At 40.6% G+C, this 27,798-nt stretch overlaps 1 protein-coding gene across 1 annotated transcript in view; it reads right to left on the minus strand.

Annotated features, from left to right (window-relative positions):
- Window positions 1-1,997: 1,997 nt before the first annotated feature.
- LOC119649522 (protein commissureless 2) overlaps window positions 1,998-27,798 on the minus strand; it is a 35,445-nt gene continuing 9,644 nt past the window's right edge. Inside the window, exon 2 of the mRNA XM_038051706.1 lies at window positions 1,998-2,859. Within this exon, the coding sequence (XP_037907634.1) occupies window positions 2,453-2,859 (407 nt within the window). The 3' untranslated portion in view covers window positions 1,998-2,452. The remainder of the gene's footprint in view (window positions 2,860-27,798) is intronic.

Below are 27,798 nucleotides of genomic sequence, written 5' to 3' on the forward strand. Positions count from 1 at the left end.
TGGAAAGTGGCCAGACTCTCGTTGATCAGTAAGGATAAAGGAAACCCGGAGCTCCCGTCTGCATACCGACCGCTGTGTATGCTTTACACGGCCGGAAAAGTGTTCGAGAAGCTCATCAGGGGTAGACTCGCTGAAGCGATCCGTGCTGCTGGGGACTTATCCGCAAGGCAGTTCGGGTTTAGAACAGGGAAATCTACAGTGGATGCTGTTATGGAGGTCGTAAATGCGTTTAATCGAGCCGGGGCACACAGCCGCCGATCTCGACGGATAGTGCTCCTCATAACGCTTGATGTCAGAAATGCCTTCAATTCCGTAAGATGGACAGATATGCTAGGCACACTAGAGAACTCCTTTCACGTGCCAAGCTATCTCTTGTGGATATTGAGGGATTATCTGAAAGACCGCTCCCGGCTCTCTGAGACACTAGAGGGCCAGAGGAGGATGGAAATCACGTCGGGAGTAGCACAGGGATCTATCCTAGGGCCGGGCCTCTGGAACGCTTCCTTCAAAAGTCTACTGAGACTCGATATGCCCGAAGAGTCGCGCCTGGTCGGTTATGCAGATGACGTTGCGGCACTTGTTGCCGGACGCACTGTTGAATAGGCGCAAAGCATATTAATGCGACGGGAAAGCGGATAGATGACTGCTCACGGTTTCAACCTAGCGCTGAAAAAAACCGAAGTAGTCATCCTGACCAGAAGGAGAATCCCGACCTTGCGTCCCATATCGATCGGCGAGTTGACTATAGAGTCAAAACCAGCGATTAAATACCTTGGTTTAATGCTCTACTCGAAGATGAGCTTCTTCGAGCAAATCAAAGCAGCAGCGGACAGGGCTGCAGCTGGAGTCGCGGCCTTGAGTCGGCTAATGGCGAATGTCGGGGGCACTATATCGACTAGGAGACGTCTGATGCCCTTGACAAGGAGGTGCATCGTAAACGCCTGGCTCAAGTCCAGAGGCGGAGAGCTTTGCGAGTGGCGCCTGCTTATCGCACCGTCTCCGAACCGGCTGTGATGGTAATTGCAGGAGTGATCGCCGTTGCCCTCCTTGCCAAGGAGCGCAAAGCTATCTATCGCCGTAAGGGCGAAAACTTAAGAGAAGTGGTTGCCCATGAAGAACGTCAACGCACCCTTGCCGAGTGGCAACTTTCTTGGCAAAATGAGCCAAGGGGCAAGTGGACTACGCGGCTCATCGACAAATTAGACCCATGGTTGAACAGAAAGCACGGTGAGATTGATTACTTCCTTACCCAACTTCTAAGTGGGAATGGAGGTTTTCAGTTTTACCTGCACAAGATTAGGAAGGTGCGATCTCGTGATTGTGTCTTCTGCTGAACACACCTTTTTCTCTTGCGAGAGGTGGGACGGCCTTCGCCACCAGCTTTATGCAGACGCAGGGGAGCTCTCTCCAGACAACATTGTCAGAGAGATGCTGAAGAGCGCTGGCAGCTGGAATCATATTGCGCGTTATGTTCGGGCTCTTCTTATTGCGAAGAAGATTGAACTCGACCGGCGGAGGGATCGGACGGTGAGGGATTCCCTGAACTAATAACAACTCCCTTCCTCCCCTCCCATCCCGTTGGTGAAAGGAATTCCCTGACTTGAAGGCTCCCAAAGCCGGGAGAGCGGGAGGGCTAGCCTGAAGTAATGTGTCAAACGGTTCCAGGCTAGTTCTCTGATGACAGGGAGATGTTTAGCTGGTTGTCCGATAGCGTGCTGTTGCGGGAGTCCAACACTCTGTGCGTAATCGCATTCACCTACCCTACTCCCAAAAAAAAAAATTGGGCGAAGTATATGAGATACGTAACCAACTAATCATGCAAAATTTCCACTGGCCGAGGGTGAACTTCCAGGTTAGTATCTGCCAAAATGTTCACTGCTCGGAAAGGCAGGAGGTACTTGGTTTTAAGAACTTGTCATTTTCGGTTAAATACTCACCTAGATTTCTCTGCATCGTTTATCTTTCCAATAATCCTTGCAAACTAAAGAAGCCTCGAATTAGTTTTAGTTTTTTCCATTTATTTCAAAAGATTCTTTGATTTCTTAGCATTTCGAATAACAGTGTCGAAATAATTAACCTAAAGTGTATAAATTAGGAACAGCTTTAACTAATACCGTATTTCTGTACAATATTTTTAATTTTAATTTTAAGAGAATATTTACGCACGACACGTAGTCAACAACAATCAGTCCGCACGAGCTTAAAGCTAGAGTTAGTTTCACAATATTTCTCATGAGCATACCTTGAGTAAGGATATTCGTCTAAACTAAAGAAGTTAATAAAATGATCACAGCTAGGTCACTCTATACTTAGTACAAAAGATCACAGGTGTCGAACTTTACAGTTTCTTCTCCTTTTGAGAAAAAACAGAAAACTTACAACGAGGAATTGACACAGAACTAAGACTAAATAGTGCCATCAGAAGTACGTCCATGACTACTTTCCGATAATCTCACGAAGTACTCCTAAGGTTACTAGGTAAGAGTGCTTCCTGATAACTGGGTGCTGCTGCCTCGTCACACTTGGCTTCACTCGATTTGGAGGTGGCTTCCTGGTAGCTGGGAACCACTGCCACCACAGTGTGGTACTGGTGCGGGGATGATGTTGTTGAATTGGCTTCATTCGATGAGGATACAACCGATCCTGGGAAGACGTCTTGCTTCTCGTTGGTCGTGAATATCTTAAATACGGACGGATACATTAGGAGGCAGGAATTGCTTGCTGAAGATCTCTGCAGTTGCTCCAAGGCTGCGTCGTAGCTAGGCAGACCGGAAACGAGTGTATAACTGGGCAAATCATCATCGTCTATACTGAGCTTCACAGACTCGATGTCGTTGCTTTGTTGTATATTGCGGTGATCTGGAAATAGATAGGAAAAGATATCTTTTAGTAAGGTCGCTCTACAAATAATTGATTCAAGCGTTACTAAGCGAACATTGTTCAAAGTTTTTCTAGAAAGAACTGCTTCGATTGTCACTGATTCCTCGCACATTGACCATGACCGACAATTTAAATGTTAATTCAATTTCGGTGGCTTTTGATTTAATAGTGGTCATTAGACCAGCAATAAAGTCAGTCATGGCACATCTCTACCTCATGATACACCGACTTGGAGCCAGCAGCGTTTAGATACACCGGCTTGAAAACCGGCGTTCAAAGCTCGTATTGACAAGTTGAGTGCATTGAAAGCTATTGGTCCGGACCCCTAATTGCATCTATGAAATAATCATTATCGCTAAGAGCAAAAATTAGAGGAATATCTTGCCTAGCGTAAATTTTCGGGTAATGTGGGTCATTGTTACACATGCTAAAAGTGCACTCATAACAGACAATTCTCTCGTGTTGACGAGATAAATGTTATTTGCTTAACAATGAATTACCAACAATTGTATGACATTGTTAAAATTTCAATTAAGGTCGCATTATTGTTTTTGCGTGAGTAAGTAGGTCTCCTGTTCAGATTTAAACGTGCATCTTCGATGTCAGTTTGCAACAAACGTGATTATTTTTATTTCGTGTTCATATCATGCATTGGGATGCAAACATGATTCTCTTACATAAATACGGAGTCGGAAATATACGAAGGCGTATACGTGCTATGCGTAGCTTAGGCCCCGTCATCCGCAAAGTGAATGATTACTCAGAATACTGTGGTCAATTAAAGTGTTATTTGAGCTCGTTATGCATCTGCTGTCACGTGCAAAGTGTGACTGTTGCAAATAAAACAATGTGATTTTTTGTTATTGATTGAATTCTATTAGTGATCAAATGTGGTTGGGGAAATTGATGATTTGGTTAAGAGTTCGTCTGGTAATTCAGTTAACTTTCAATCAGTTCGATTATAGCAACTGATCGATAAATGCTTTTGTTTTGTCAATGTTTCAAAATAGCGTGATCTCACGTGATATGGTTCCTAAAGGCATAAAAACTTCCCAACTTTTTAAAACTGAATATAAAGATGAATCAACGAGATACAGATGGAGGGTGAATTTGGGTGTTTTATAGAGGAGGAAGGTACGGCTCCCCCTCTGATACTAGCCTCCCTTGGAGAATTGATCCGTATCACGTGGGGACGACTGTGGTAAGATCATCATGTGAGCTAGGAGTTTCCAATCCTACCTACGCAGGGAATGGTATGAAAAGTATGCAGAAGGGTCTCTGCTCTACAATTTCGTAGAAAATTCGCGCTGCCAACCCCTTAAAAAGCTATAGTGTCCCAAAATATACATCCTCGGAGTGCGGGAGGTGGCCCTTATTATATCACGAAGTAATCTTTTTTTGATAAGCAGGGAGGAAGTAGTGAAAAAGATTTTTAAAACACTATTTCAGACAGTGAATTCATGGTTTCTTTTGATGTCAAGGCACTACTCCCTAGGCACCCAGTGAAAAATTCCTCGTGATATTTAGAAGTAAATTTTATTAAGTTCAATAAATATTCTTGACAATAAAGAGGGGAGGAGAGGTAATACATCACATTAGCAAATATTCGGATGAATGGGAGCTGCTTCACCTTTAGATGGAAGTACTGTCGAAGTAATATAAGAGTAGTTCAGAAGCGACAATGGAAAATTCCCTCTCACCTTTCATATGCGAGGGGTTAAAAAAGTGGGGGATCTTATACATAGACAACGTTTTCACCATTATAAAAATAGGCTGAGGAAATTAAACTTTGTGTAGAAAAACGTAGTGTTCCCCTTTCCAAATGGGGTTTAAGGAGTAACTTCTCCGAAACTATTATGAAAATTCATGCTACGAAGACGGGAAAGGTGATCTTTAGTGCTTGGCATCATGTTTTAAATATGGACCACACAGAATAATCTATACCAAGATGGAACGACGAAGAGGTATGAAGTTATACACCAATGAAAACAAAATAAATCACAGGGCCATTTTGGAAATATGACAACAGAACCGGCGAATTTGTTGAAAAGGGGAAGGACTGACTATGGTTCCTAAAAACGTGAGTGTAATACCAAAGTCCACTCCACCTCTAAAATTTTTCTTATAGAGGATCTAAAATTTTGAGGAATATATAAGAATTGGGAAGGTTATCTTGCACAGTAGGAGTTTTGACATTTCGGGTGAAACGGTTTTTGTAAGCTGAAATAAGCTCCTTCTGGAGACCAACAACTGCGTGCCGATCTCGTTATTATCGATAACGATTTCAATACGGTTGCGGCTGGTCATTTTAGCTGAGGCCAAGTTGAAAAGAATTTTTAATATGGTATCCCCTTGTCGTATATCATTATCTATCCTACACGTTGCTGTCATTTGGCATTGCACATTGATTACGGTCAGCCTAATTAATCTTCCTAGTTTTGCCGAGCTACCGAATTTTTCCCGACTATGCTATCATAGGGGGTCTGAAATTTTACGAAAGGATTGTGCACCTGATTGCCACACTCCAACAGCTTTCGGATCGACTGCTGCGAAGCCTACGCTATTCTGGCTGCATGGGACTTTTTAGGATAGCAAGATAACGAAGAATATCCAATCGATGATACTCAACTTGATACCTCCATAATTCCTGCGATGATGATCTCGCTGTCATAAACCTTGAAGTTGGTCAATTGATTGATGTAGTTGATCGCCTCCATATTTAATCAGTTTTGCTCTAAAATTTCCCTTTTCTTTTGCAAGATGAGAATCTTTGCAGGATCGCTTTATCCTGCTGACTTTTGGTATGACTTCCGCTTCTGGTGGAGTTTCTTCCTGCACTTCTTCTTATTTTCCCACGCTTTCCTCTTCTGAATTTGCTTCTCTGCCAGTCGGAGGTCTTGTAGCCTTTGCGCTTGCTTGCGTCCTTTAAGTTTCCTGCGTTGTCAGATATGTAGATATATCGTAGCTTATAACCGTTTTTTGAGCCAGTCATGCTAATTTTCTTACGACTGAGGCCAAATATGTTTGTGCCTATACCACTGATAACGTTCTTTAGATTGTTTTGAAGGTCTGCTGTCATTTTTTCCTCTTCAGTATATCTCATATCTGCGGTTACTGCGACATCGGCCCTGATGTTAGATGTTACGAAAGCTTAGTTATAGGTTATTTCAGTGTTCATTCTCACCTGGTTGTAAGGAGAAATACAGGTGTTCCTCCTGCTCAGAGCAGCATATTAACCAGATGTTAGTCCGAGTCTATATTAACCCCCTGATATTTATCAAGGTGGAGACATGATGACTAGCACATGGAAAATTTGGTTGCGAATAATTCCGGCAGAGAAACACTCAAGCGAGGGACTTCTAACGTACTATGTCCTTGTTCTTGCTTGCATATTAAGGTAGAATGAGATCCTTGTTAATTGCCACTAAAAGCCTATGAGTGAGTTAAAAATATTGCAAGATAGAGGGATCGCAAATGTTAAATGCTTATTTATATAATTCGCAAAACAAGACATGACTGCCCATTATATTGAGCGTACATCCGCCTATACTTTAGGTCACAGCTGAAATACTTTGTTTATGGATAAGGGGTCCTATTCCACCTTATGACGAATCGGGGGAGAGTAACTTAATCCCTCTTTGGTACGAAACCGTGCAGCCGTCTTCGCTTATTATTTTTGCCAGGAGCAACGACAATTGAAAAAAGGTTAGGAGATTGCGTCTCTCGGTCGGGGCTACTATCCTTCCTTAACTTGCCCCATTGAAAGGGTACAAGTGGGTCGACACAACTCAAATTGTATTCTAAAACTCGCCCGTAATCTAGTTAGGAGACAAGGGATATTTTCTTGGGTAGATCACCTTTAAACCATTGTCATTGGTGCCAACAGAGATAATATCTGGATTGAAGAGTGATGGGTTTGCGCTGTTAGAGCGACACGAGCTGGTGTTTCATCATATCGTCAAAAGGTTAACGCTGTGCAGCGTTGCGTGAACTTGGGTTGTTGTCAATTTTGTCCACCTGAATATCCATTGGGGTCGGACCAAATTGATTGATCAGGAATGATGCCAAAGGAGCCAGTTGAGATGGTCGTAGTAAACGTTAAAAAATACCATACTTGGGTCTTTCAGCTGCTGCGAAAGAAATCCCAAATTCCGTGCAGGAAATTTGTAAGCATGCGATTGCGTTCAACATGGAATCCCTCACAGCCTAACAACTTTAATCAAAATGATTCTAGTTCTTTGTAAATGAAATAAAATAAAAAAAAGAAAAAATAAAATGACATACAAATGACATACAAATAAAATCAAATACAAAGTCAAGGAACTAAGGTCAGTTAAATGTCGATTTAGCAAATACAGTATTGAATAAACTAATTGACAGTTCAATAATCCATTGCACGCGATAAACCATGAACCACTGAAGCCAGTTAGGAATAGTGGGAGGATATATAAAAGAAATTAGAGTACATTTTTTTGTATATCGACTGGGTTGAATTCAGATAAAAGACAATGAAAAATAAAATTTTTGAACGCTAAAGATAGCACACCGCCAGGGAGAAGCGACAAAATCCTAAGATCAAATTTGGCTTCCAGAGAGCAGTTTGAAACTTTTAATAAGGCGATCTGAATTTGATATAGGTTTCTAAAGAACAAATACCTACAAAATTTAATCTGGATGAATGCGACTATGTACACATGCATGTGGATGCACTAAGTGGTTTACGCAACAGATAAGTTCAGTTGGGATGGAAGTCAAAAAGCAAACCAAAACGTCGTGGTCAAAGTCTACGAAAGCGCTTCACTCACCCAAACCAGGCTCGAGTGTACACCCACCATGAATTTAATTCCAATATATCCTAAACCTAGTATACAGCGTCTACCAATGCCTATGCGCCATCGTTCCCAGTTCCATGGAATAGGCTTCAAATATCTTTAGGTCTTGCTGAAAAACCCAACCTCCTTGCCGTCATGTGATGCATTCATCGCCCTCTAATCAACGCATCGGGCGGGAATTGGCCCGCTCATCCACTAGGTTATGATTCGAACTTTTCTCCAGCCAAAGTACAATGAACTGCAAAGACAGGTGCTTCTTCGAAATGCCTATCCCACGCAGAGCCTCCAATTGTCGCACTCGAGATGAGTCCCCTTGACAATCATCCCTTTCTCTTCTCTTACTAAAAAATATCTAAGATTCCCCTTCGGGTAAAAAGCGGCTCTGTAGAGACTGTCGGACTAGCGATGAACAGTTCCGAGGGGAGATCTTCTTGTCCCATTCGATCGACTGTCAACGTGTAGTAAAAAGTTCCGATCACCTATTAAGCTGTTGGTACATGTAAATGGGAAATCCACTGTTAATGTCACAGAACCATCGAGTGACTTGCAACCACTTGCAAGTTATCTCGTGATGTGATAAAGGTTAGCGAATTATAATTATTTGTGGAAGCTTCTGCTTCTCTGACTACCGCAATAATCGATTTTCTTTTGGAGATAATGCCGACGCGATACGTAAGCATAGGCAGGCGACCATCAACTGACGGTCTTGTTCGAGGTCATTGTTAGCCCCATTCTTACTTCTCGCATCCAGAAGACACACATCAACTCTCATAGGAAGCCTCTTTCTCCTCTGCCCCGGAGGTACTTGATGATGCCAATATTGATTGAGTTTCTGTCTACATCGTCAGTTTTCAATAAACTTCAATGCTGTCTCATGGTCATAAGAATCCTTAGTAAGGGCTTACTTTCTAAAATTGACTTTTTGTTTCAGTTTCAGGTACTTTATTTCCCCGGTCGAAGTGATTGGCATGTTTGAAAGTCTCGACCCTGCATCCAGGATCCAAATCCAGGGCAAAACAAGATAAGGCTATAGACGTACCAAAGACCTAAATGCCTAAAAAACAATCTCTCTTTTTTTCTCAAAAGAAATCCACAATAGATATGTAATATGCAAACCCAAAAACATATAAGCAAACATACATTTATGATTCAAAACACTCGGAAATTCCCATCCTATTCTTTTCTTGTACGGTTTATACAGCATCTAAAACCATTTCTGTGGTATAGTGGACCTCAGAAGAAGACGGTGTCAAACTATCTTGGCTTAAATTAAGCTTTTTACTTCCACTACAATATAAATCGTGCCTCAAGCAATTTTTCGAAAATTACAACCCTCCCGAAGTACGAACACGGGTCGAGCGCCCTCGCCCTCGCCCTGCCAACTCCAGACGTCATACGACCAAAGGGCACACCTTAAATTTCATTGAAAATCCATCAGATCGAACAAATATGTACAATAAATCGATTTGATATGCGGTTGAGAACAAATCACCACCAACGCTGTGAGTCTGGAGGCATCAACGTATCTAAACTTTATTTCTCCTCACAAATATCAAATTTCGAGGCTAATCAGATTTCTAAGCTTATCTTTCCGCGACCATAATATTTTGCAATTTTTTCACGATTATCATGTTACCTAATAGCAAAAAACCGCGAAATCTTGTATTTGCGATATAAATGTCGCTTTCAATTTTGCTGCAATCTGCTCCGTTGTATAATCAGCGAAAACGGTCTCCTAGCTCCACTTACCCCGTCTATTTGCCAACCTACTTACAAGTTCACGTTTGTATGCAAATGAGCCGTTGTGATCTCATAATTAGATCACTTCACATCTCGATAAGCTGACAATGTCGGGCAGTGGTTCGAATCGGAGAGTTGGCCACTAATTAAGTCTCAATTAGAGCCAACTAGTAAATCACATCCAGCAAACAACAATGATGCGCCCAATTATTTAGGTTGAAGGTTAATGGCTTTTAATTTTTTCTATAATAGATATTCTGTACGGTCCGTTCCGCTTCGGGGGCAGAAACGAGCCATTTAAAGCGACAAAAATGTTAAAATTAAACAAATTGCATCCATGTGACATCCATTGAAACAGAACCAAATTTCTGGAGTACAATGAATGGAGATAACATCTGAAGTGGGATGAAAACTGGAGATGAAAAATTTTATCAGCACTTTGGGAGCGGTTTCCAAGACGACGTCGATTTGTCTCCGTATGGAAATTTAAAGTGTACCAGTACCGTTCATATGTACGACCATTTGTTCAAATACTTCCTCTTGCATCAAAGTATCTACTGCCATCCATCCTATCTTCACGTTTATGCTTTGTGGATATCTTTACGCTAAATACGTAGTTCACACATAAAATGGTTGTAGATGCAGATGGTCTAGTGAGGCGCTAATTACTTGAGCGCTTTCCACGCTAATGCAGCGATAATTTCCACTGATAAGGTACGCAAAGTGCAACGAGCTTAAAGGGACGTAGACAAAATTATCTGGGTCTTGAATCTTCCTATGAGAAAGTGTAGGCCAGCATGTCTTCTGAAAAGTTATTGTCTATGCTAGAGAACAATAATCCAGACACTACGACTGAAATTACTTGGAGATCAACGAATCTTTAATCTGACGTGAATGAAAGAATTAATCGCCGACGATTGTTTCACTTTTAAAAGTTTAAGAAAAAGGACGTTGACATATATTTATGGAGACATATAACGCATCAATCATTTTTTTTTCAGTAAAACTCTGCAGGTATATTTCCATCTGTGTTTTTGGTTTGTTTTGACGGTACGGTGGCCAAATTAATTGAGCCCCATATTCGAAACTTCGTTGCGTGTGAATAGTTACACAATTCAACCGAAACCTTTGGAAAAAATTATCGTGGAGCTTTCACATAAAATTAAGTCTTCAATATACACCTCCGATGAAATCTAGGCCTCAATTATATACCCAAAACTCTTCAAATGGATTTATAGGTTCCATTCTACTTTGTTGTGAAATTCTACTAAGAAGCCTCATAAAGTCTACTTTTATATTCTTGAAATCCAATCGTTCGTCTCTGTCTAATAAGATGGTAATCAATGGAATTTTTGGTGCAAAACACACTTTCCTCAGCAAAGTCACAGGAGGCTAAAAACTGCGCATTAGTTAAAAATTGGTAGCGGAAAAATAATACGCAATGGAAGAATGAAGTTCGAATAGATGATCAATATACCCAAAGATTGAATGTGATACTGGCATTGGTTGGTGCACCCACAAAAGAAGTATCTGCAAAGTTTACATAAGAAGACCACAAAACGTCTCATACCTGTTATCGCTAGCTTTCAGCCTCTGAAATGTCTTAAATATTCTGCATTATTTTAACAGAATGACAAGAAAGTAGACAATTGCCTTAATATCGAATTACTGTTTCCAAGGCTTCTGTCGACTAAACTTCACCACTTCCATGAACTACATGTTAGTGTCGGCCTTTTATGTGAAACCTGAGATTGCTCATCAAATTAGGTTATGATCGCTGATTTGTAAGTATTAATCAACTTACCTAGGTCCCATTTTTTAGGGTCTCAGTTTTGGTTTGTTCAAAAAAAATGTGCCCTATGGCAGAATTACGATTTGAATTAAAAGCGAATTCAATAAATTCCAGGGTATTTTTAGATAAGTTCAAGGACATCAGATTGGAACCAGAAAACTTGTTGGTAAGTCTTTGCAAGATTCTCTGCAAAACAAACCAAGCTTAGTATACGGACATTAATCTCCTCGGGTAAAGCGAAGTTAGTGGGATTAGTCGTTAATCCTATTTCGTTTCTTTTAAGAGAGCTTGATAAGCAGTGAATGGTATTGCGAGGGGTTGACCTATTTCCCCATTTAGCCAAACTTCCTATTTGGATACATTACATACTCTCTAGATGATGCATTCAAGAGGATATCGCCAATGTAGAGAAAAGTGCGAAGAAGATCCAAATTTATCGATTCGTCGTCGGTTGCAGGAATTGGGGAAAATTTTGCAGAAAGATCTTGGCCTACACCCATTTAGATCCAGCTGGTGACGCTCTTTCGCCGAATGGGTTTCAGAGCAGTTGGAAACTGATCCGATGTTTTATTGTAAAATTATGCCCACTCATGATGCTCATTTTTGGCTTCACGGGTTTGTGATTAAACAAAGTTACTTCATATGGAATGAAACCAATCGATAGCAGACCTGAGAGACTTCATTAGAAAAATGCGCGGTTTGGTACGGTTTGGGGCTACTAGCGGCATCACTTGATCTCATTTCTCCAAAAATGAAGCAGGAGATCATGTTACATTTAATGGAGATCGTTATGGCACCATGATAAATGGCCGTTTGTTTGAAAATATGGATGACATTTATCAACAGGATGGTGCTGCGTGACATACGGCGACCGCAATCATCCACTTATTGCAATCAAAATTTGGCGATAGTTATCTCAGGAAATAAACATTTGGCTTCCAAGGTTGTGCGATTTGATACCTCTCGTTTATTTTCTGTAGTGTCCCGTGTAGTCCCTGGTTTATAAACCACCAGTAATTGAGGCCTTGGTGACCAATGTTGGCTCATGTTTTTCCTAACATGTGACCATCACTGCTCGAAAAAGGGGCCCAAACTAAGCAAGGCAAATGTAATCCTCTATATTTGAAACGAAATCGAGGGTAAGATTGGTCTACGGTCAACAAACAGGACTGGACAGAAGGAAAGGAAGCAGAAAGAACGAAGTACTTTGTTTGCAGAATTTGATATGATTTCAGAATTTTAGATGAAATCAGAAGAAGAAGAAGATCCCGTCTGGCTAAGCATAAACCTCGCACTTTTAAGCTTGATTCTTCAGCATAACGAGGACATGCAATCGGTTAACATTACACAGTAGATTTAGAGAAAACGAGCTATGATGAATGGATACCAGCAACGAATTATACGGAAAGTGATAAAAAGTTGGTGCATCTTCTACATTATATTTTCTCGATTAAATCAATAAGTCAAACCGGAGACATCATTTGGTCATCAAAATGACCAGATCACACCTTAATGGTTTTCATTTTATCTGAGTACCATGAAAGAAAGTTGTTCAAGAAGTAACCAAAATTGTGCCATCAACTCTTCAGCGCCATTGGTTCGATAGAAAATGAGGGGAAGCTGTTCGTCGTCGAAAAAGACTTCAGCTTAGCCTAATAAATATCTAGTATCTTCAAATGCAGTATCTAAGTTTGATAAAAATTCCCGAATACTCCTATATCCTTGCATGTACGTTCTTTTGGTAGTAGAAATCATTAAATCTCAACTTTTGAAATTCGATAATTTGTACTTTGTAAGTTTATTTTTCGCTTTCTTTTCGAAAAAAATTGGCGCACGCGATTTCCATTCAATTATCAGAAGAATCTTAGTTTTAAAAACGTTATATTTCACGTTCACTAGTGATTTATATCACGTGATGTTTCGAGGTAACACCTCCAAGGTATCTGAAGTCTAAAGCAAATTCAGATGTACCCGAAGGGAATGGAGCCTCAAATGGACTGCGCCATCTTTCCTCAAACGTCTCAACTCACAGGTCTCTTTCTCATCGAGAATTACAAGGGAAGCGGCAAGAGGGACTTTTTATTGATGGGCATCTGGGATATCTGGGACTCGTTGTTTTTACTGGCGATGCCATCGAACTCGAAGAGAATACCTGACAGACCCTGTCTCAGAGGGAGCGATGGCGTAGGCTAGGATACCAGACAGCTGTTAGTGATATCAAATTGGTGGATCTTGCTGTAAAATCGGTATACCTCGAATTCCTTACTAAGGCAAGCTAGACCGGACCCCGGCTGTTACACCGTTGATGACAATGACATCGTGCATTAACAAATACACACAGAAGACCAAATAACCTTTTGTTGTTTCGGGGGAGCACCCACGTTGGGCGCCATTTATTTAAACCGGAAAATATTTAAGTAGCCACAAACTCTACCCTCTTGGTTGAAAAAAGTGAACTTGTAATGACTTTTCGGACATTCTCACCGGTTTAGGCGGCCGTTAAAACCTTCTCTGAAATCAGATTCACTGCCCAAATCGTTATAAATAGTGAAATAATCAGACTTTCCTCAGCATTTAATGATTCCTACAAGGCGTGTGTACCATAAATCCCGTCTTGATCACTTTTTTTTGTAAAATATCTTAAATATGGAATAAGCACACTCCAATCTATTCTTCTGCTCAACAATATACCTGCCATTCAAGAATAGAGAATTGAATTGTGAAACACATCACTTGATAAGTGGTTGTAAAAGATTATGGACCCAGATATTGTTGAAATTAGATAAGGGTTGGCGTTAGCAAACACTTAATTCAGTAATGTAGTTATCCCTTCACAGCTTTCAGAATTAATACATAGCATTTTCTCAAAAAGCCGTATTCAAACATAGAAAATCAAGAGTAGATATACCTGTTATCGTCCATTCCATTTCACTGCCTAATAAAGGTATTCGAGAAACCCTAGAAACCTGGTTAGTTTCTATCAGCTCATATCAGTGAGATTTATTCCACTTTTTAATAACTTAATTGAGGAATATGATAATGTTTGGAACACTTTTGTAGTCAAGATAGCTGAGAATTTGTTCCAGTTCGATCAAGTATAAGGAATAAATTAAAATTACTAACATTGATTTAATTAAATAAATATAAATATACAAAATATAAAAATACTAAGATTTTATTACTGATATCAGTGTTTATAATTATTAAAATATTATATCCACGAGAAGCTCTGGTAAAGTCTAAAAAGGACTCATGTCCAAAATTGGTAAAGAGAAGTTTATAGATAAGCCAAAGCTCACAATCTATGATAGTATCTAGAATATAAAGGTGATGTGGACTCTACGATTGGAGAGTGTCACTAAGATCGGAGTTAACGATAATCTCACGTTGCGAAGCTATCATTCTACGACCCACACATCAAAACTTTCCAGCCAGGGTCTTCCAACTTTTGGCAAGTCATCTAAGATGTGTTGGTTTGCCTTGGCACGATATAACACAACACTTTCCCTGTCGATCAATTCTGACCACTTTTCTTCCTTCAATCGCATTAGTTGCTGATGGTATACATTCCAATCAATCACTTAACCGCGGGGAAATTTGTAGTTTATGATTAATGAGCCCCTTCCAATCTCACCAAACACACAACATTCCTTGCCATCAATCCTCAGCTTGCTAGCGTATATGAAACATTTTCATCTTTCTTCAACCAAGGCCGTCGCATTGTCGCATGTGACCCATTTTTAATCGCTACAAAAGTAACTCGATTTTATTTCATTTTCACAATTTGTATATAGAAATCCGGCCTCGTAAACTTTATTTACTTAGGTTGTGAGGCACGTAAACATAAAGATTCTTTCCATAACTATGTAATTAGCAATTTGTTTTTAATGGTTTGAAACTGCTTGGTAAACGACTTTAAGTTCCGTTTCTATAATTTCGTTTCTTCGAATGTGATTTCGTTCTGTACCGCGGGACTCTTCTTTATTTGACTTCGAATTATAATTTTATAATAAGTACCTCTGGCAACCCTCTTTTGTATTTGACAGGTAGCAAATTAGCTGATCATTGATGATCACTTTTATTGGGATAGGGGCGTTGTATATATAAGATATTCTCCGCCATCTTGCTAGGCCGGATAGCGCCATACGCCCAGAACATCATTGACCCATACCAAGGAGGCTTCACTCCAGGCAAATCAGCGACAGATCAGATTTTCTCTCTGCGGCAAGCGATGGAAAAACTGTTGGAATATGGACATCAGTTGCACCATCTCTTCATCGCCTTTAAAGCCGCCTATGATAGCATAGCCAGGGTAAAACTGTACACGGTCTTGAGAGAATTTGATATCCTGACGAAATCAATAAGACTGACTAGGCTGACCCTAACCAATGTGCGAGGCCAGATAAAAGCATCAGGATGCCCTATCATGCGTCCTCTTTAACCTGGCCCTCGAGAAAGTGATCCGTGATCCTGAGGTAAATGCAAGAGGTACGATCCTCTTTAAATCCACCCAAATACTGGCCTACGCTGACGGTACCGAGATCATGGGAAGAACGGCCCGAGACGTACAAACTGCCTTCATCCAGATCGAGCAGGCGGCACGAGATCTTGGGCTGCACATCAATGAAGGCAAGACAAAGTATATGGTGGCAACGTCAGCACCGAAAATCAACCAATCAACAACATCGAACCGCACTGCTCAAACACGCACGGTTGTTGTGAGCCAACAGAGCCTATTTCAGCTTACAAAAACTGTTCCGCTCGAAACGTCTCACCATAGGGTTCAAAGCTCTTACTGTACAACACAATGATATTGCTAGTCCTCATGTATTCCTCGGAGACTTGGGTTCTTAGCTAGAAGAATTGCGAACTCTTGGTCGCGTTCGAGAGAAGAATCCTCCGAAGAAGTTTTGGCCTACATAACGGCGAAATCATATGAGCGATACCATGACAGTCAGGTTGTGGATAAAATCTGGCTCGATAGGTTACGGTGGGCGGGTCACTTAATCCGTATAGATGAGGATTATCCAGCCCGGAAAGTCTAAAAGGGCAATATCTATGGTAGAAAAACAAGACGAGGCAGACCCTGCCTAAGATGGAGCGACGGCGTAGGTCAGGACGCCAGACAGCTTTTAGAGATATCGAGTTGGTGGACCTCCGCGCAAAACCGGGATGTCTGGAATGCCTTATTAAGGCAGGCCTAGACTGGATACCGGTTATTGCGCCGTTGATGATGGTGATGAGGGGCGTTGTATCAAAATTTACTTCAAAATGAAAATGAAATTGAATTTCTGAGAATATTTTGAGAAAATTTTGCTATCAGGAAAGTAGCAATGCCTTGCAGCGGTGTAAAGAGATTCATTGGAAAATTATTGCCAAGAAATGGTTTGGATTCTTTCGCTTCTTGAATTTTGTAAATAGAAAATGCCCATCATTTTCATACTGGCATATTATCAAGTCATCAATCTAGCCATGGAAATATGGAGGGTATTCCACGGCCAGTAAACACCAGTATATTTCCTTCGAAATGACAAACGGCTTCTCCCAATGTCCGAAATATATCTTCCAGACTGAATATCAGGAAAATCGACGTTGACAAAGCACTCTGAAAAGAAGTAAACGAGCCACACAACCCGGAAGCGGATAGAAGAACTACGACTAAATTGTTAATAAACACAACACCAAACCTTATCATCGCGGTTGTGATGTATCGGCGCCCTAAAGAAGACTCCGTCGCGGTGCGTTGTTCAAAAGCTGAAAAGGACAATATACGAAGTAACTGCCTCAGACATTAGCGGATTGCACAGCGCACAAAATGCCAAGATAAGCTAACTCTTTTATCCGCGGAACACCAGATAGCGAAAGAACTCCGTCATGATATCAATAGGCAAAGAAACGCACTGTTAGGGGGAGCTAGTCAGTGATATTAACACAAAATTATACACATAAACATGTTTTCAATTATAGGCCGGTCCTGCTATTTATCACGTTCAGCGCATGTTTGGCAGTGCATATTTTTCCCTCCGGCTGGGAGTTTCCGAGACTCCTGCTGATAAACAAAGGCAAAAGCCACCCCAAGGTACCTTCAGAGTACTGTCCTTTCAGAATTTTGGAGACAGGAGGGAATTTGCTAGAAAAACTCACCAAGCCAAGAATAGCTGACACAATACCTGCTGCAGAAGACTTCTTACCGAAGCAATACGGTTTTACAACGGGACAACCCACAATTGATACGACTGAGGAAATGGTCCGAGCGATGGGACTGCCTGAGACATATAGTCGCCACTCTTGACGAGTGGTGCTCCCTGACGCCAGATATAAGAAATGCCTCTAATTCTGGCAGACGGTGCGACATGTACAAGTCATTGTACCGGCAAGCTGCGGATATTAAGGGACTACGAGGTCGAAGAAACAAAGCAATCAGCAGGTCTAGTCTCGGTTCGTACTTCTGGAACACTCTATGCGATAGTCTAGCCTAATGAATAGCATCTGGTCGGAAACGCGGATGATGTTCCAGCACTGGTCGTCACAAACAAGGTCGAATAAACTCATCGCATATAGAGAGTGATGATGCGGCGAATCGCAAATAGATGACTGAACCTGGATTCTCCCTAGCTATGGAGAACACCAAAGTTGTAGTCCTGGGCAACGAGAGGTTTCCCATAGTTCTTTTTATTCTGTTTAGCGAAACCATGGTCTTGTGGAAGCCGACAGTGAGATTTCTCAGCAGCTCGATAGATACGGAGATCAGCTTCTTTGAGCAGATTCAGAATACCTCAAGCGCGACTGCAGCTAAAATGTTTACGATTTGTCAGCTGATGGCCAATGCTTGATGTCCTTTATTTAGTAGGCGTCGTGTGTCCCTATTAGGCCCGATTGAGAAAATGTAAGTAGCTTAAAGATTTTTAATATGTAGAATAAGAGATATATGAGGAAATTAGAACTTCCTTCATAATAATGAGATAATAAACAAACAAAGACGAGCATACATGATTGCCCTACATTATAGTCTAGAAAGGAGGATGCAAGAGATGCGAATATCTGCTATTGTTACTTAATTTGCCATTTATAATTATCAAGGTCATAAAATTTAACTCTCAGAGGAACATACGAGTAGTGTAGGGTAACATATATAGAAATAGAATCATAAAACGTTTACGTGTGCGTCATTGAAAATCCGCATCTCTAATCTTTGTTGATGAAGTGAATAGTGAGGAAGAGCGAAGAAAAGCAATTCCGAACCAGATTCTAAATGCTTGTTGCGTTTGTCATAAAATGCTTAATTGCATTAAAAAATACAACGAACCAACAATGTGACTGGAATCTAATGAAGCTGCCAAACTAGAATCTCAAAAAGATCTTTATCTCTAATAGTACATCTTTAACCCTGTTTCTCGTATTCTGTGGTGTAATGATGGATTCCAGTTACATTAAACTACTACAGAAATTACAGTTTCCATCTGAGGTTTGTCATGAGCCAAAGTGATCCGCATGGGGGCCAGCGTGGAGATTTAGATTGAGACCTAGATATCATCTGAACTGCATAGCTTCAGCACATGCGATCAAAACTGCAAAAATTTAAAAAATTAAAAAATCTGAAAGGGATCATTGCGAAAAGCATAGAATTAACCATTAACCAGTTGAACCCTTGCACCGAAGTCGAAACGGTCAAACTTAAGTTTCGAACTGCATCTTAATCCGAAAAGATTGGAAATTGGACAATGGGGGTTATAAGGATCAGCCGTGGCGTATTAGATATATTAGATCTATGGTGCCGGATTAAGCTACTATGCTAATCAAATGCCAACTAACCAGTTCGGAGTTAAATGCACCTGCGATTTCGTATCTATGGTAATTCCTATGGTCGAAAACGTATTAAAAATCTATACTCATGAATTATTCATACATTTCTATATTTAAATTGTGAACTTGAGTTTCTGGTATGTCATAATTCACTAAGCCATTCATGGAAAGGGAAAAACAGTTTGCAATTGCTTTGTTAAGTGTAACTCCACTGGATGAGTACTTGGGCTGCATACATAGTTATCACTGTTACTTGCATCACAACTCGACCTCCAACTTTCCATTTGATTTTCGCAAGCATGCGTAAAAGTAATAACATTACCTAACAAAGTAACTCAAAGTGGACAGAGCTACGCTGGTGATTTACGTGTTTGTCCAATGAATTAAAAACAAACAAACAAACAATAATTACTAAACAATAATAAACAATAACATTTCAAAAAATTTCATGGTGACCGCCAGGTGTTGGAATAATTTACAAATTAATCTTCAATAATAAAATTGATGAAACCCAAGCGCAACTTGAAGTTCACAGAGAAGTGAAATGAAAATATTCCTTTGAAGCTACCACGGTCGCTCGTGGCCTATAGTATCTATAAATTTTCCTGACATCGGATTGACTACGCCGGAAAATTGCTAGAGCGAATGCAACAATCTGTGTTTGCATTCGATGCTATTATTAAATCTAATGACGCGAGGATTATACGTACATTTAGATTGAGATCGTGAAGCATGTTAGCATCACAAAAACGCAATTTACATACGTACATATGACACATGATTAGGTATTCTACACGTGTCGGGCAAAACAATAGTTGGGGATGACAGCATGCTACTGGTGCTTTCAGTTTTAGAATTCCGAACGAATTTCTCGAAGGTCAACGGAATGTAAAAGGCCGTTAATCTCAGGTAAGTAGAGGAATTATTCTAAAGTGCCCTTGAGTTTCCATGAAATATTCCATTCGTGTGGCATACATCACATTTACTGTGAAAATAGATTCTTTGAAGAATTGTTCTAGACTTACATTTTCATTTAGTGGAGATTTATTGTTTCCTTATAAAATACGGTGAAATCGGCTTAGTGGGCATATATTAAAATCGGTTACTTAGAATGAGCCAATATTATTTCTGAACTATCCCTATTATTATTCTTTTAAGGGAAAGTCGCACCGCGTCCTTAACGAACTATTATGCCTCTTCTACTGATTATAGTGTACCTATTGATCATAGTATCTAAAGCAGGCCAATAACCATCAAGAACTTTAGTATGTTCCCTACTTCCAGATGTTTCAGCTTTGCATCTGGTATTAAGTGTTCTCCCAGATGTCTCGACCTACTTTGCAGAAGTACCGCACACTGACCCAGGACGCATATAGAGGTTTCGTCATACTACTCACAGAACCTGCAGACAGTGTCCGTAGATATCCCTAGCTTCCCTAGGTGATAGTTCAGCCGATAATGACCAGTGAGAATTCCCACTATGATTCGGATTTGGTGAGGTTTAAGCAATTCTTTGTGCGCATGAGTTTGTATCTCCCAATAAGCACCCTGGACTGCTCCATCCCTGGTAGGCCCGCCCAGTATAGTTCCCTCAACCGTTCCTCTATATTTACTAGAGTCAAAGCCATGAAACCGTGTCCGATTCCACAGAATGGTTCTGACCCCTGCGTCCCTGCTCCCTTCTTGGTTCGCCCGCTGCCTCGTTGCCTTTGAACCCAGCATGGCCTGGAACCCAAAGTAACCAAACCTTGTTGGACGAACCGAGTGTATTAAGTCTCTCAAGGCATTCCCACACTAGTTTAAAGTTCACCTGGTTGGACCTAAGTGCCTTGATCGCTGCGTGGCCATCGGTGAGAATAGTTATGTTCTGCCCCCTGTAGTCCCTTTTTAAATTAAAGAAGGCACACTGGTCTATGGCGTATACTTCCATCCGGAATATGCTAGTGTACCTGCCCATTAGCTCAAAGTACATTTCACTTGGACCAATGACACCGGGACCCGCTCCCTCTACTATGAGGGATCTGTCAGTGTACCAAGTAATCAGTTGCTGGTTTCTGAACACTAAGTAAAGTTCCTTTTATCCTGATGCGAATAAATATTTTGACCAGATGCATATGCATATGGGTTCCTGGTCATAAAAACATAGAGGGTAATGAGCAAGTCGACGGATTAACCAAACGAGGCATAACCTGTGTTTCACGCGTGACTGTGAAGGGTAGAGTCTATTCACAATACTTATGTCGCGAAGGCGCTAATTCAAAACGCATCTGGCTAAGTCAAGGAGGCTCTGGTCCTCCTACAACAAGACCCAATCCCGAGAGCTTTTAAGCATAAGGCATTCATTGGCAATATCGTCAGACTCGGCATACCCTACAATTCGTATTGTAAAAAATGCGGAAAAAAGGGAAAAATTCAAGTGCAACTCTAGTTAGGGTCTTGGTAAAGGCTATGGTCTGGCTCTTAAAATTTTAGTCGGCTACATTCTGCTACCTGTGCCTTCGCCACAGCAGCCTTGGTCTCTGGAGTTGGGGGCGTCAAAACGGTAGATCACGTTAATTAGGCTTCTCGGAGCAGCCACTGCTATCTATGTGTCTAACTCAACATCCATAGCGCCAATAAGCCAAACATGTACTACTCTTACATCCAAGAGCTTAACTACTGGACAACAGCGGCTAAAAAAGCGTGAAGGATGAACTCTCTATTCTGCAAAACAAGTCTTTCAGATCAACTGCTATGACAGAGCCTGAAATCCCATTCATAAGGGAATGACCGTAATAGAAACAGAAATTAAATTTCGGATCGGATAGGATAAATACAACGACGAGAAAAATAGAATGTGGACTATGAATTTGAAACCTGGAATTTGCGTTCTTTGTTCAAAATTGGCGCTCCCTATTCCAAATTGGTCAATTCACCCATCAACAGCTCGGAAAATACAGGATCAGTGACTAGGCGATCCAAGAAACGGAACTACTAGGCAACATTACATTTGACGTTTAATCGCAAGGGTGGCTTAAAAGAATGTGGGGCCGTTTTAGCTAATCACAAAAATTTCACCGCAATGTCACAATAAGATGATAATCAAAGAATTGAAATAAAAAATTTCAATGTTTGCCTACTCAGTATGCCACATATGCTCCAAAGGAATACAAAGCTTACGCGCGTATCCTGTATTTGCTTTGAAGAAATACTTGATAACCTAACTTCGAAAGATGTAAAAATAGCTTCAAAAATAGGTCTGAAAGAGCTAGGCTGCCTTGGAACTACTGGGAACAATAGCCCCCGATAACTTTTGTAGGTTTATAGAATTCGTATACGGCAGATACCTAGTCATTTCAGCAAAATAATTCACTGCTCGAGAAGTTCATCACAGAACGTGGGTTTAGTCCAGTGGATGTGGGTCCAAGTAATAACACAGAAAAGCGAGTGGTCTCTAGTTTCCTCGAAGCGAGGGAAATTTTAATAGCGACTACTATTACGTCAAACCGAGATATTAACGTGTCCGATGGCAAACAATGGGAATAGAAGATTTGCGCCAGGTTGCAAATTTGATTTTGAATAGCTTCACAAGCCATGAATTACATAGTAGCATTCGAACAGCAAATTCTCCAGATTTCAAAGAAGCGATAATTGGTTGCTGGATTCAATACATTACTAAGAAAGGAATAGAAGAAACATCATCATCATCAACACCGAAACAACTGGTATCCGGTCTAGGCCTGCCTTAATAAGGAACTCCAGACAGGCCGAGGTCCACTAATTCGATATCCCTAAAAGCTGTCTGGCATGGTGACCTACGCCATCGCTCCATCTCAAGGAGAGTCTGCCTCGTTTTCTTTTCCTACCATAGACATTACCTTTATAGACTTTCCGGGTTGGATCATTCTCATCCATACGGATTAAGTGACCCGCCCACCGTAACCTATTGACCCGAATTTTATCCACAGCTTGACGATCATAGTATCGCTCTTTCGTCGTTATGAAGGCTACGGAATCGTCCATCCTAATGTAGGGGGCCAAAAATTCTTCGGAGGATTCTTCTCTGGAACGTGGCCAAGAGTTCGCATTTCTTCTTGCTAAGAACCCAAGTCTCCGAGGAATACATGAGGACTGGCAAGATGATTGTCTTGTACAGTAAGAGCTTTGACCCTATGGTGAGACGTTTCGAGCGGAACAGTTTTTGCAAGCTGAAATAGGCTCTGTTGGCTGATAACAACCGTGCGCGGATTCATCATCGTAGCTGTTATCGGTTGTGATTTTCGACCCTAGAGAGGATAAATTGTCAACGGTCTCAAAGTTGTATTCTCTTATCTTTATTCTTCCCGTTTGACCAGTGCGGTTTGATATTGTTGGTTGGTTGGTTTTCGGTGCTGACGTTGCCACCATATATATTGTCTTGTCTTCATTGATGTGCAGCTCAAGATGATGAACGTGGATGAAGGCAGTTTGTACGTCTGGGGTGGTTCTTCCCCTGATTAGCGACCCATTTGGTGAATGATAATCGTAAACGGTACAATTCACGATGCATTTATTATGCAATTAGCAGGATTCAAAGGTAAAATTGCATTGAATGGCACAATATTTTAAGGAAATATTAAGCATCCTCTCTAATGGTACTAGAAGAGACCATCCTTATTGCTACCTTCTCTTAAAAAAGTCGAGGATGTATTGAACATACTAAAACCGCTGAGTGTAGACTGAATACCGGTAGAATTTCTCAAAACCGGGAGTGCATTTCAATATGGACTGAAACATCTATTTCAAAACAGAGTTTCACCAGTTATTTTTCAATATAGATTGTTCGGTTTCATGTTCTTGGCAAGGTGATGTACCTCAAGTACCTTTCAAAAGTACTGAGATGTGTAGCACTATCTGAAACTTTGCTGTGATGGTGATCGGGGAGTGATCCCTTTGATCTTCCTTGCTAAGGAACGTAAAGCCATCTACAAGCGCAAGGGTGAAGAATCAAAGGAGTTGGTTGCTCGTGAAAAACGTTGAACTACATTAAGTAAGTGGCAACTGTCTTGGCAAGATTAGTCAAGGAGCAAATTGACTGTGCGTGGTTAACTCCTTGAGTCAATTAAAAGCGTGATGAAATTGATTTCCTTAACTACCTTCTAAGCGGGCATAAAAGTGTTCAGTCTTACATATACAAAATGAAAAGGCACGATTCCCAGACTGTTTGTTTTACAACAGATGATGGCGGTTGACGATGACGATCACACTCTGTTTTCTTGTTGAACGTGGAATGGCATACGTCAACACATTTATGCACAGGGGAGCTTTCTTCGGACAATATTATCAGAGAGATACAGCCGCGCCGAACATCCTCCAGACTCCTATTCTCAAGAACCACATAGCACCAGGTTCCATCAACTTACAGTTTTTCTCTCACCGGTTCAGGTTCGATCACTCCAGTGAGTAGGTCAGGCGTAGCGAAAGGATCGAGCAAGGAGAATGAAGGAGGGGACTTTCGAAGATAAAGGATCAACTTTGGGTCATCGGAAAAAAAGAGAACGTGTATCAGAAATAATTTGACGAATAGACGACGTACTACATAGGCAGAATAATTTTTGTACCCTATTTTTCTCGGCAAGAGGCATAGTTTTAGGCTAGGCTATCAATTGATAGGACAGGAATTTTAAACATCGAGCAAAGTACTCAATTTACTGAGCTTATTGTACGCGTCGTTGCCGCAGGAATGTATAAAAAAAACCCACAGGATAAGATGTCTTTAAAATTAAAAGCAGAGCATTTTCAATCTTACGAATTGTGAAAAGATAGTAACATTTCCAAACTAATAGAAGTCTACAATTTCTTTTTCACATAAAAAGTCTGTATGAAATCCGAATGTGCCGGTAGAGAGATTTGAGCGTTAACTTCATCCTATCCAGAGAGGGAGGTAATGATGTATTATCATCAAAAGTAAAAATAAAAAATTGCAGAAGTTTAAGTGGTTGAAATTGGCAACACGGTAGTGCTTAAACACATTGGGACCTTGACTAAGTTTTCAGTGTCTGCCTGTGAAAGTGCATGCTTTATTGTCCAGCCTTCCCTATCTTCTTGGCAGATTGTAATTCCCTTTGGTGAAAAACATCTTGTTTTTTACGGTTATTCGAGAGTCAAGTCTTTTTTTTTGGCAACCTCGTAAGAATGGAAGTGTATCTCAGGCTAGTCAGTGCCAGTGATTGTCTGTTCCTACCAATGGGCTTTAAATGTCTCCATAATTTCTGAAGTAGTTTGTACTCATCCTCCAAGCAGTTGTAGAAGAGCCACTCGTTGACCATCCGGAGATAATGGGATCCGTTGTATGGTTTAATGTTGACCTATCCACGGCCCCTTCCATTTTGTAATCAACACCACCATCCTCCAAAGAAGTAGCATGGGCACTGGATGGGTGCTTCCACTACTTCACCCAATTCTGTTGTTCATTAGAAAACAGTAGACGTTATTACTATGATAATGAGGCTGGGCTGCTGCTCCTGGATGACGAGGCTGTTTATCTTCTTTTTTGGGAAGTTCTAAAACTTCGCAACGGCAGACGATTGCTGCTAACTTTAATATTACAAGTTCAGTGAAAATCGGTGCATCAATGATGAGTATCTCAGATCGGTCACGAATGGGGTTGTAGCAAAGAAATGGCTTTTGAAATTTCCTTCATAACGTTGATATTTCCACCTCTATAACCTCAGTTTTTTGTACTGCTCCATTAACTTCGACGTCAGTAAAATAGCAGGAACGATAAAGATTTTTTCGTTTTCCCCATCCCCATCGCTAACAAAGGTTTAGGATAGTGCGACTCCGATATTAGGTCATTTCGGGGCAGGGTAAGATCGAGTAGAAACCCCCCAAACTGGGGCTCTGGTAATTTGTAAGTTTGCGACTCGACCTTTGGACAATGATGCAAATCTATATTCATTTTATTGACATTTCTGTGCAGTTACATACTAGTCGACCTGATAGATAGATTTTTCGTCACCAACCTAATGTTTTTCGATGAGTCTTCGTCTTTAGCCTTTGTCCCGTTCAGAAGCACGGTCGGCTCGCTTCGATTGATTGCATCATTTCGCTCGGCCATATGCATGATTTGGATTTCTCTTAAATGTTATCAACAAACCCCTGCTAGACTTTTAATCATTTCTGTGCGTTACAAATGATCGCAACGTTTTCATTTAAGTTCACAGAGTTAGCCAGGAAAAAAGCAAGCGTTCCAGAAACCTCAAAAATTCCATTCATATTTTATGTCTATTCCAAAACGAGACTCAACAAAAATTATTCTGAATAAAGTTGAGGGAAAGGAGCAAAAATTAGAAAGACGAAACAAAATCGGTGGCGTGGAACACTTCTATCAAAAGTTTTCCAAAAATAGAAAAAAAAGACTGTTTTATTGATATGAAATAATAGAATAGATTCTTTATTAGGTCAATAAAGAGAAAAAGCATTTGCAGATAACAAGCGGCTTGTTTTGAGTAATTGTGCAGAAATTAGTGATTAAGCAATTAACAAAGAAAAGAGAAATTGCTGATAGTAAGTCATCCAGAGTGATCAATTAGAAAACAAGGCAAAAATTGAAGTTTCTACTTATTGAAGGGTTTATAGTGTTCTTAAAAAAAAGAAAAGATGTTTGATATTGAAATTTGGGTCAATGAAAATCGCAAATAAATAATTTAAGATAGAATATCAGGATAGGAAGTATTGTAATGACTTATGGGTCATTTCGAAAATTAACTCCGCTATATACAGCATGCCGCTTCCAAGCTCAGGCGGAAGAGAGAATTTGAAGCAAGAAATCTGGTACTAGGAGACATGCCCAGGAAGTAAGTGTACTCAATTTGTGTAGATTTAATAAAACTGAATGGTTACATTTGTACATATGTAAGCAGTTTTCCCACTTAGTCGCTATTCCTTTCAATGCCAGTGGTGGTGCAGAATATCAACTGTTTGATGCCTGTTCGAAAAAGTCAGCCCCAGTGCCTTCTTCCGCTTCTTCACCTCCTTTTTCAGCTCCTCATCCGTTAAAAATCTTTTTCTTTCTATTTATGGTCTAATCACGGATGCCGTGATTTTTTTCGCAGGTATAACGCCCTTGTCTGTTGGTTTCAGGCGTATAGCGGACAACCCAAGTTTCATCTCCAGTAACAAAGAAGTGGAGAAAATTATCACTTTCAAGTTTATGGCGCTCAAAACCCTGTTTGAAAGTATTCATTAGATTTAACTTGTGTTGTTTTGTCATCTGTTTTGGAACCCATATTGAGGTCAGCTTCAGAAATTCAGGGGTTTCTGTATGATTATTTCCTGCAGCAGGCCGTTTTTAAACTCGCGTCATCACTTGTACACACTAAGATTCTTAATTCTGTCACCATAAACAGTTTTAACCTCATTAAAAATCTCACTGCAGTTTCCTTCCATAACAAGGTAGCGAAGGCGACGCGGATTTGGCACTTGAAGGGAGGTTGGGTAAACATTTTTGCAATAGATGATCCTGGGTCGAGAGTTTTTAATATGCTAACCTCGAATTGGCCTCTTTTGAAGGTTGGCAGACAGTGTTTCATCATGCAGAAAAACCATTCCCTACGAAATTAAAAGCCCTACTATACTTAGTTTCTGGGCGTGGCCGTATAATCAGTCAAATATACAATGATCAGAAGATAAAGAAAGTTACAGTGGAAGCATGGTTCGGATAAATTCCCTATACCTGTCCTACCTGTCAAAAACCTGGTCCTTGTGGTTGGAAGTTGATCGTTGGGTGAA

This window comes from Hermetia illucens, chromosome 2, assembly GCF_905115235.1.
Source record: "Hermetia illucens chromosome 2, iHerIll2.2.curated.20191125, whole genome shotgun sequence".
In the NCBI taxonomy this organism is placed as follows: domain Eukaryota; kingdom Metazoa; phylum Arthropoda; class Insecta; order Diptera; family Stratiomyidae; genus Hermetia; species Hermetia illucens.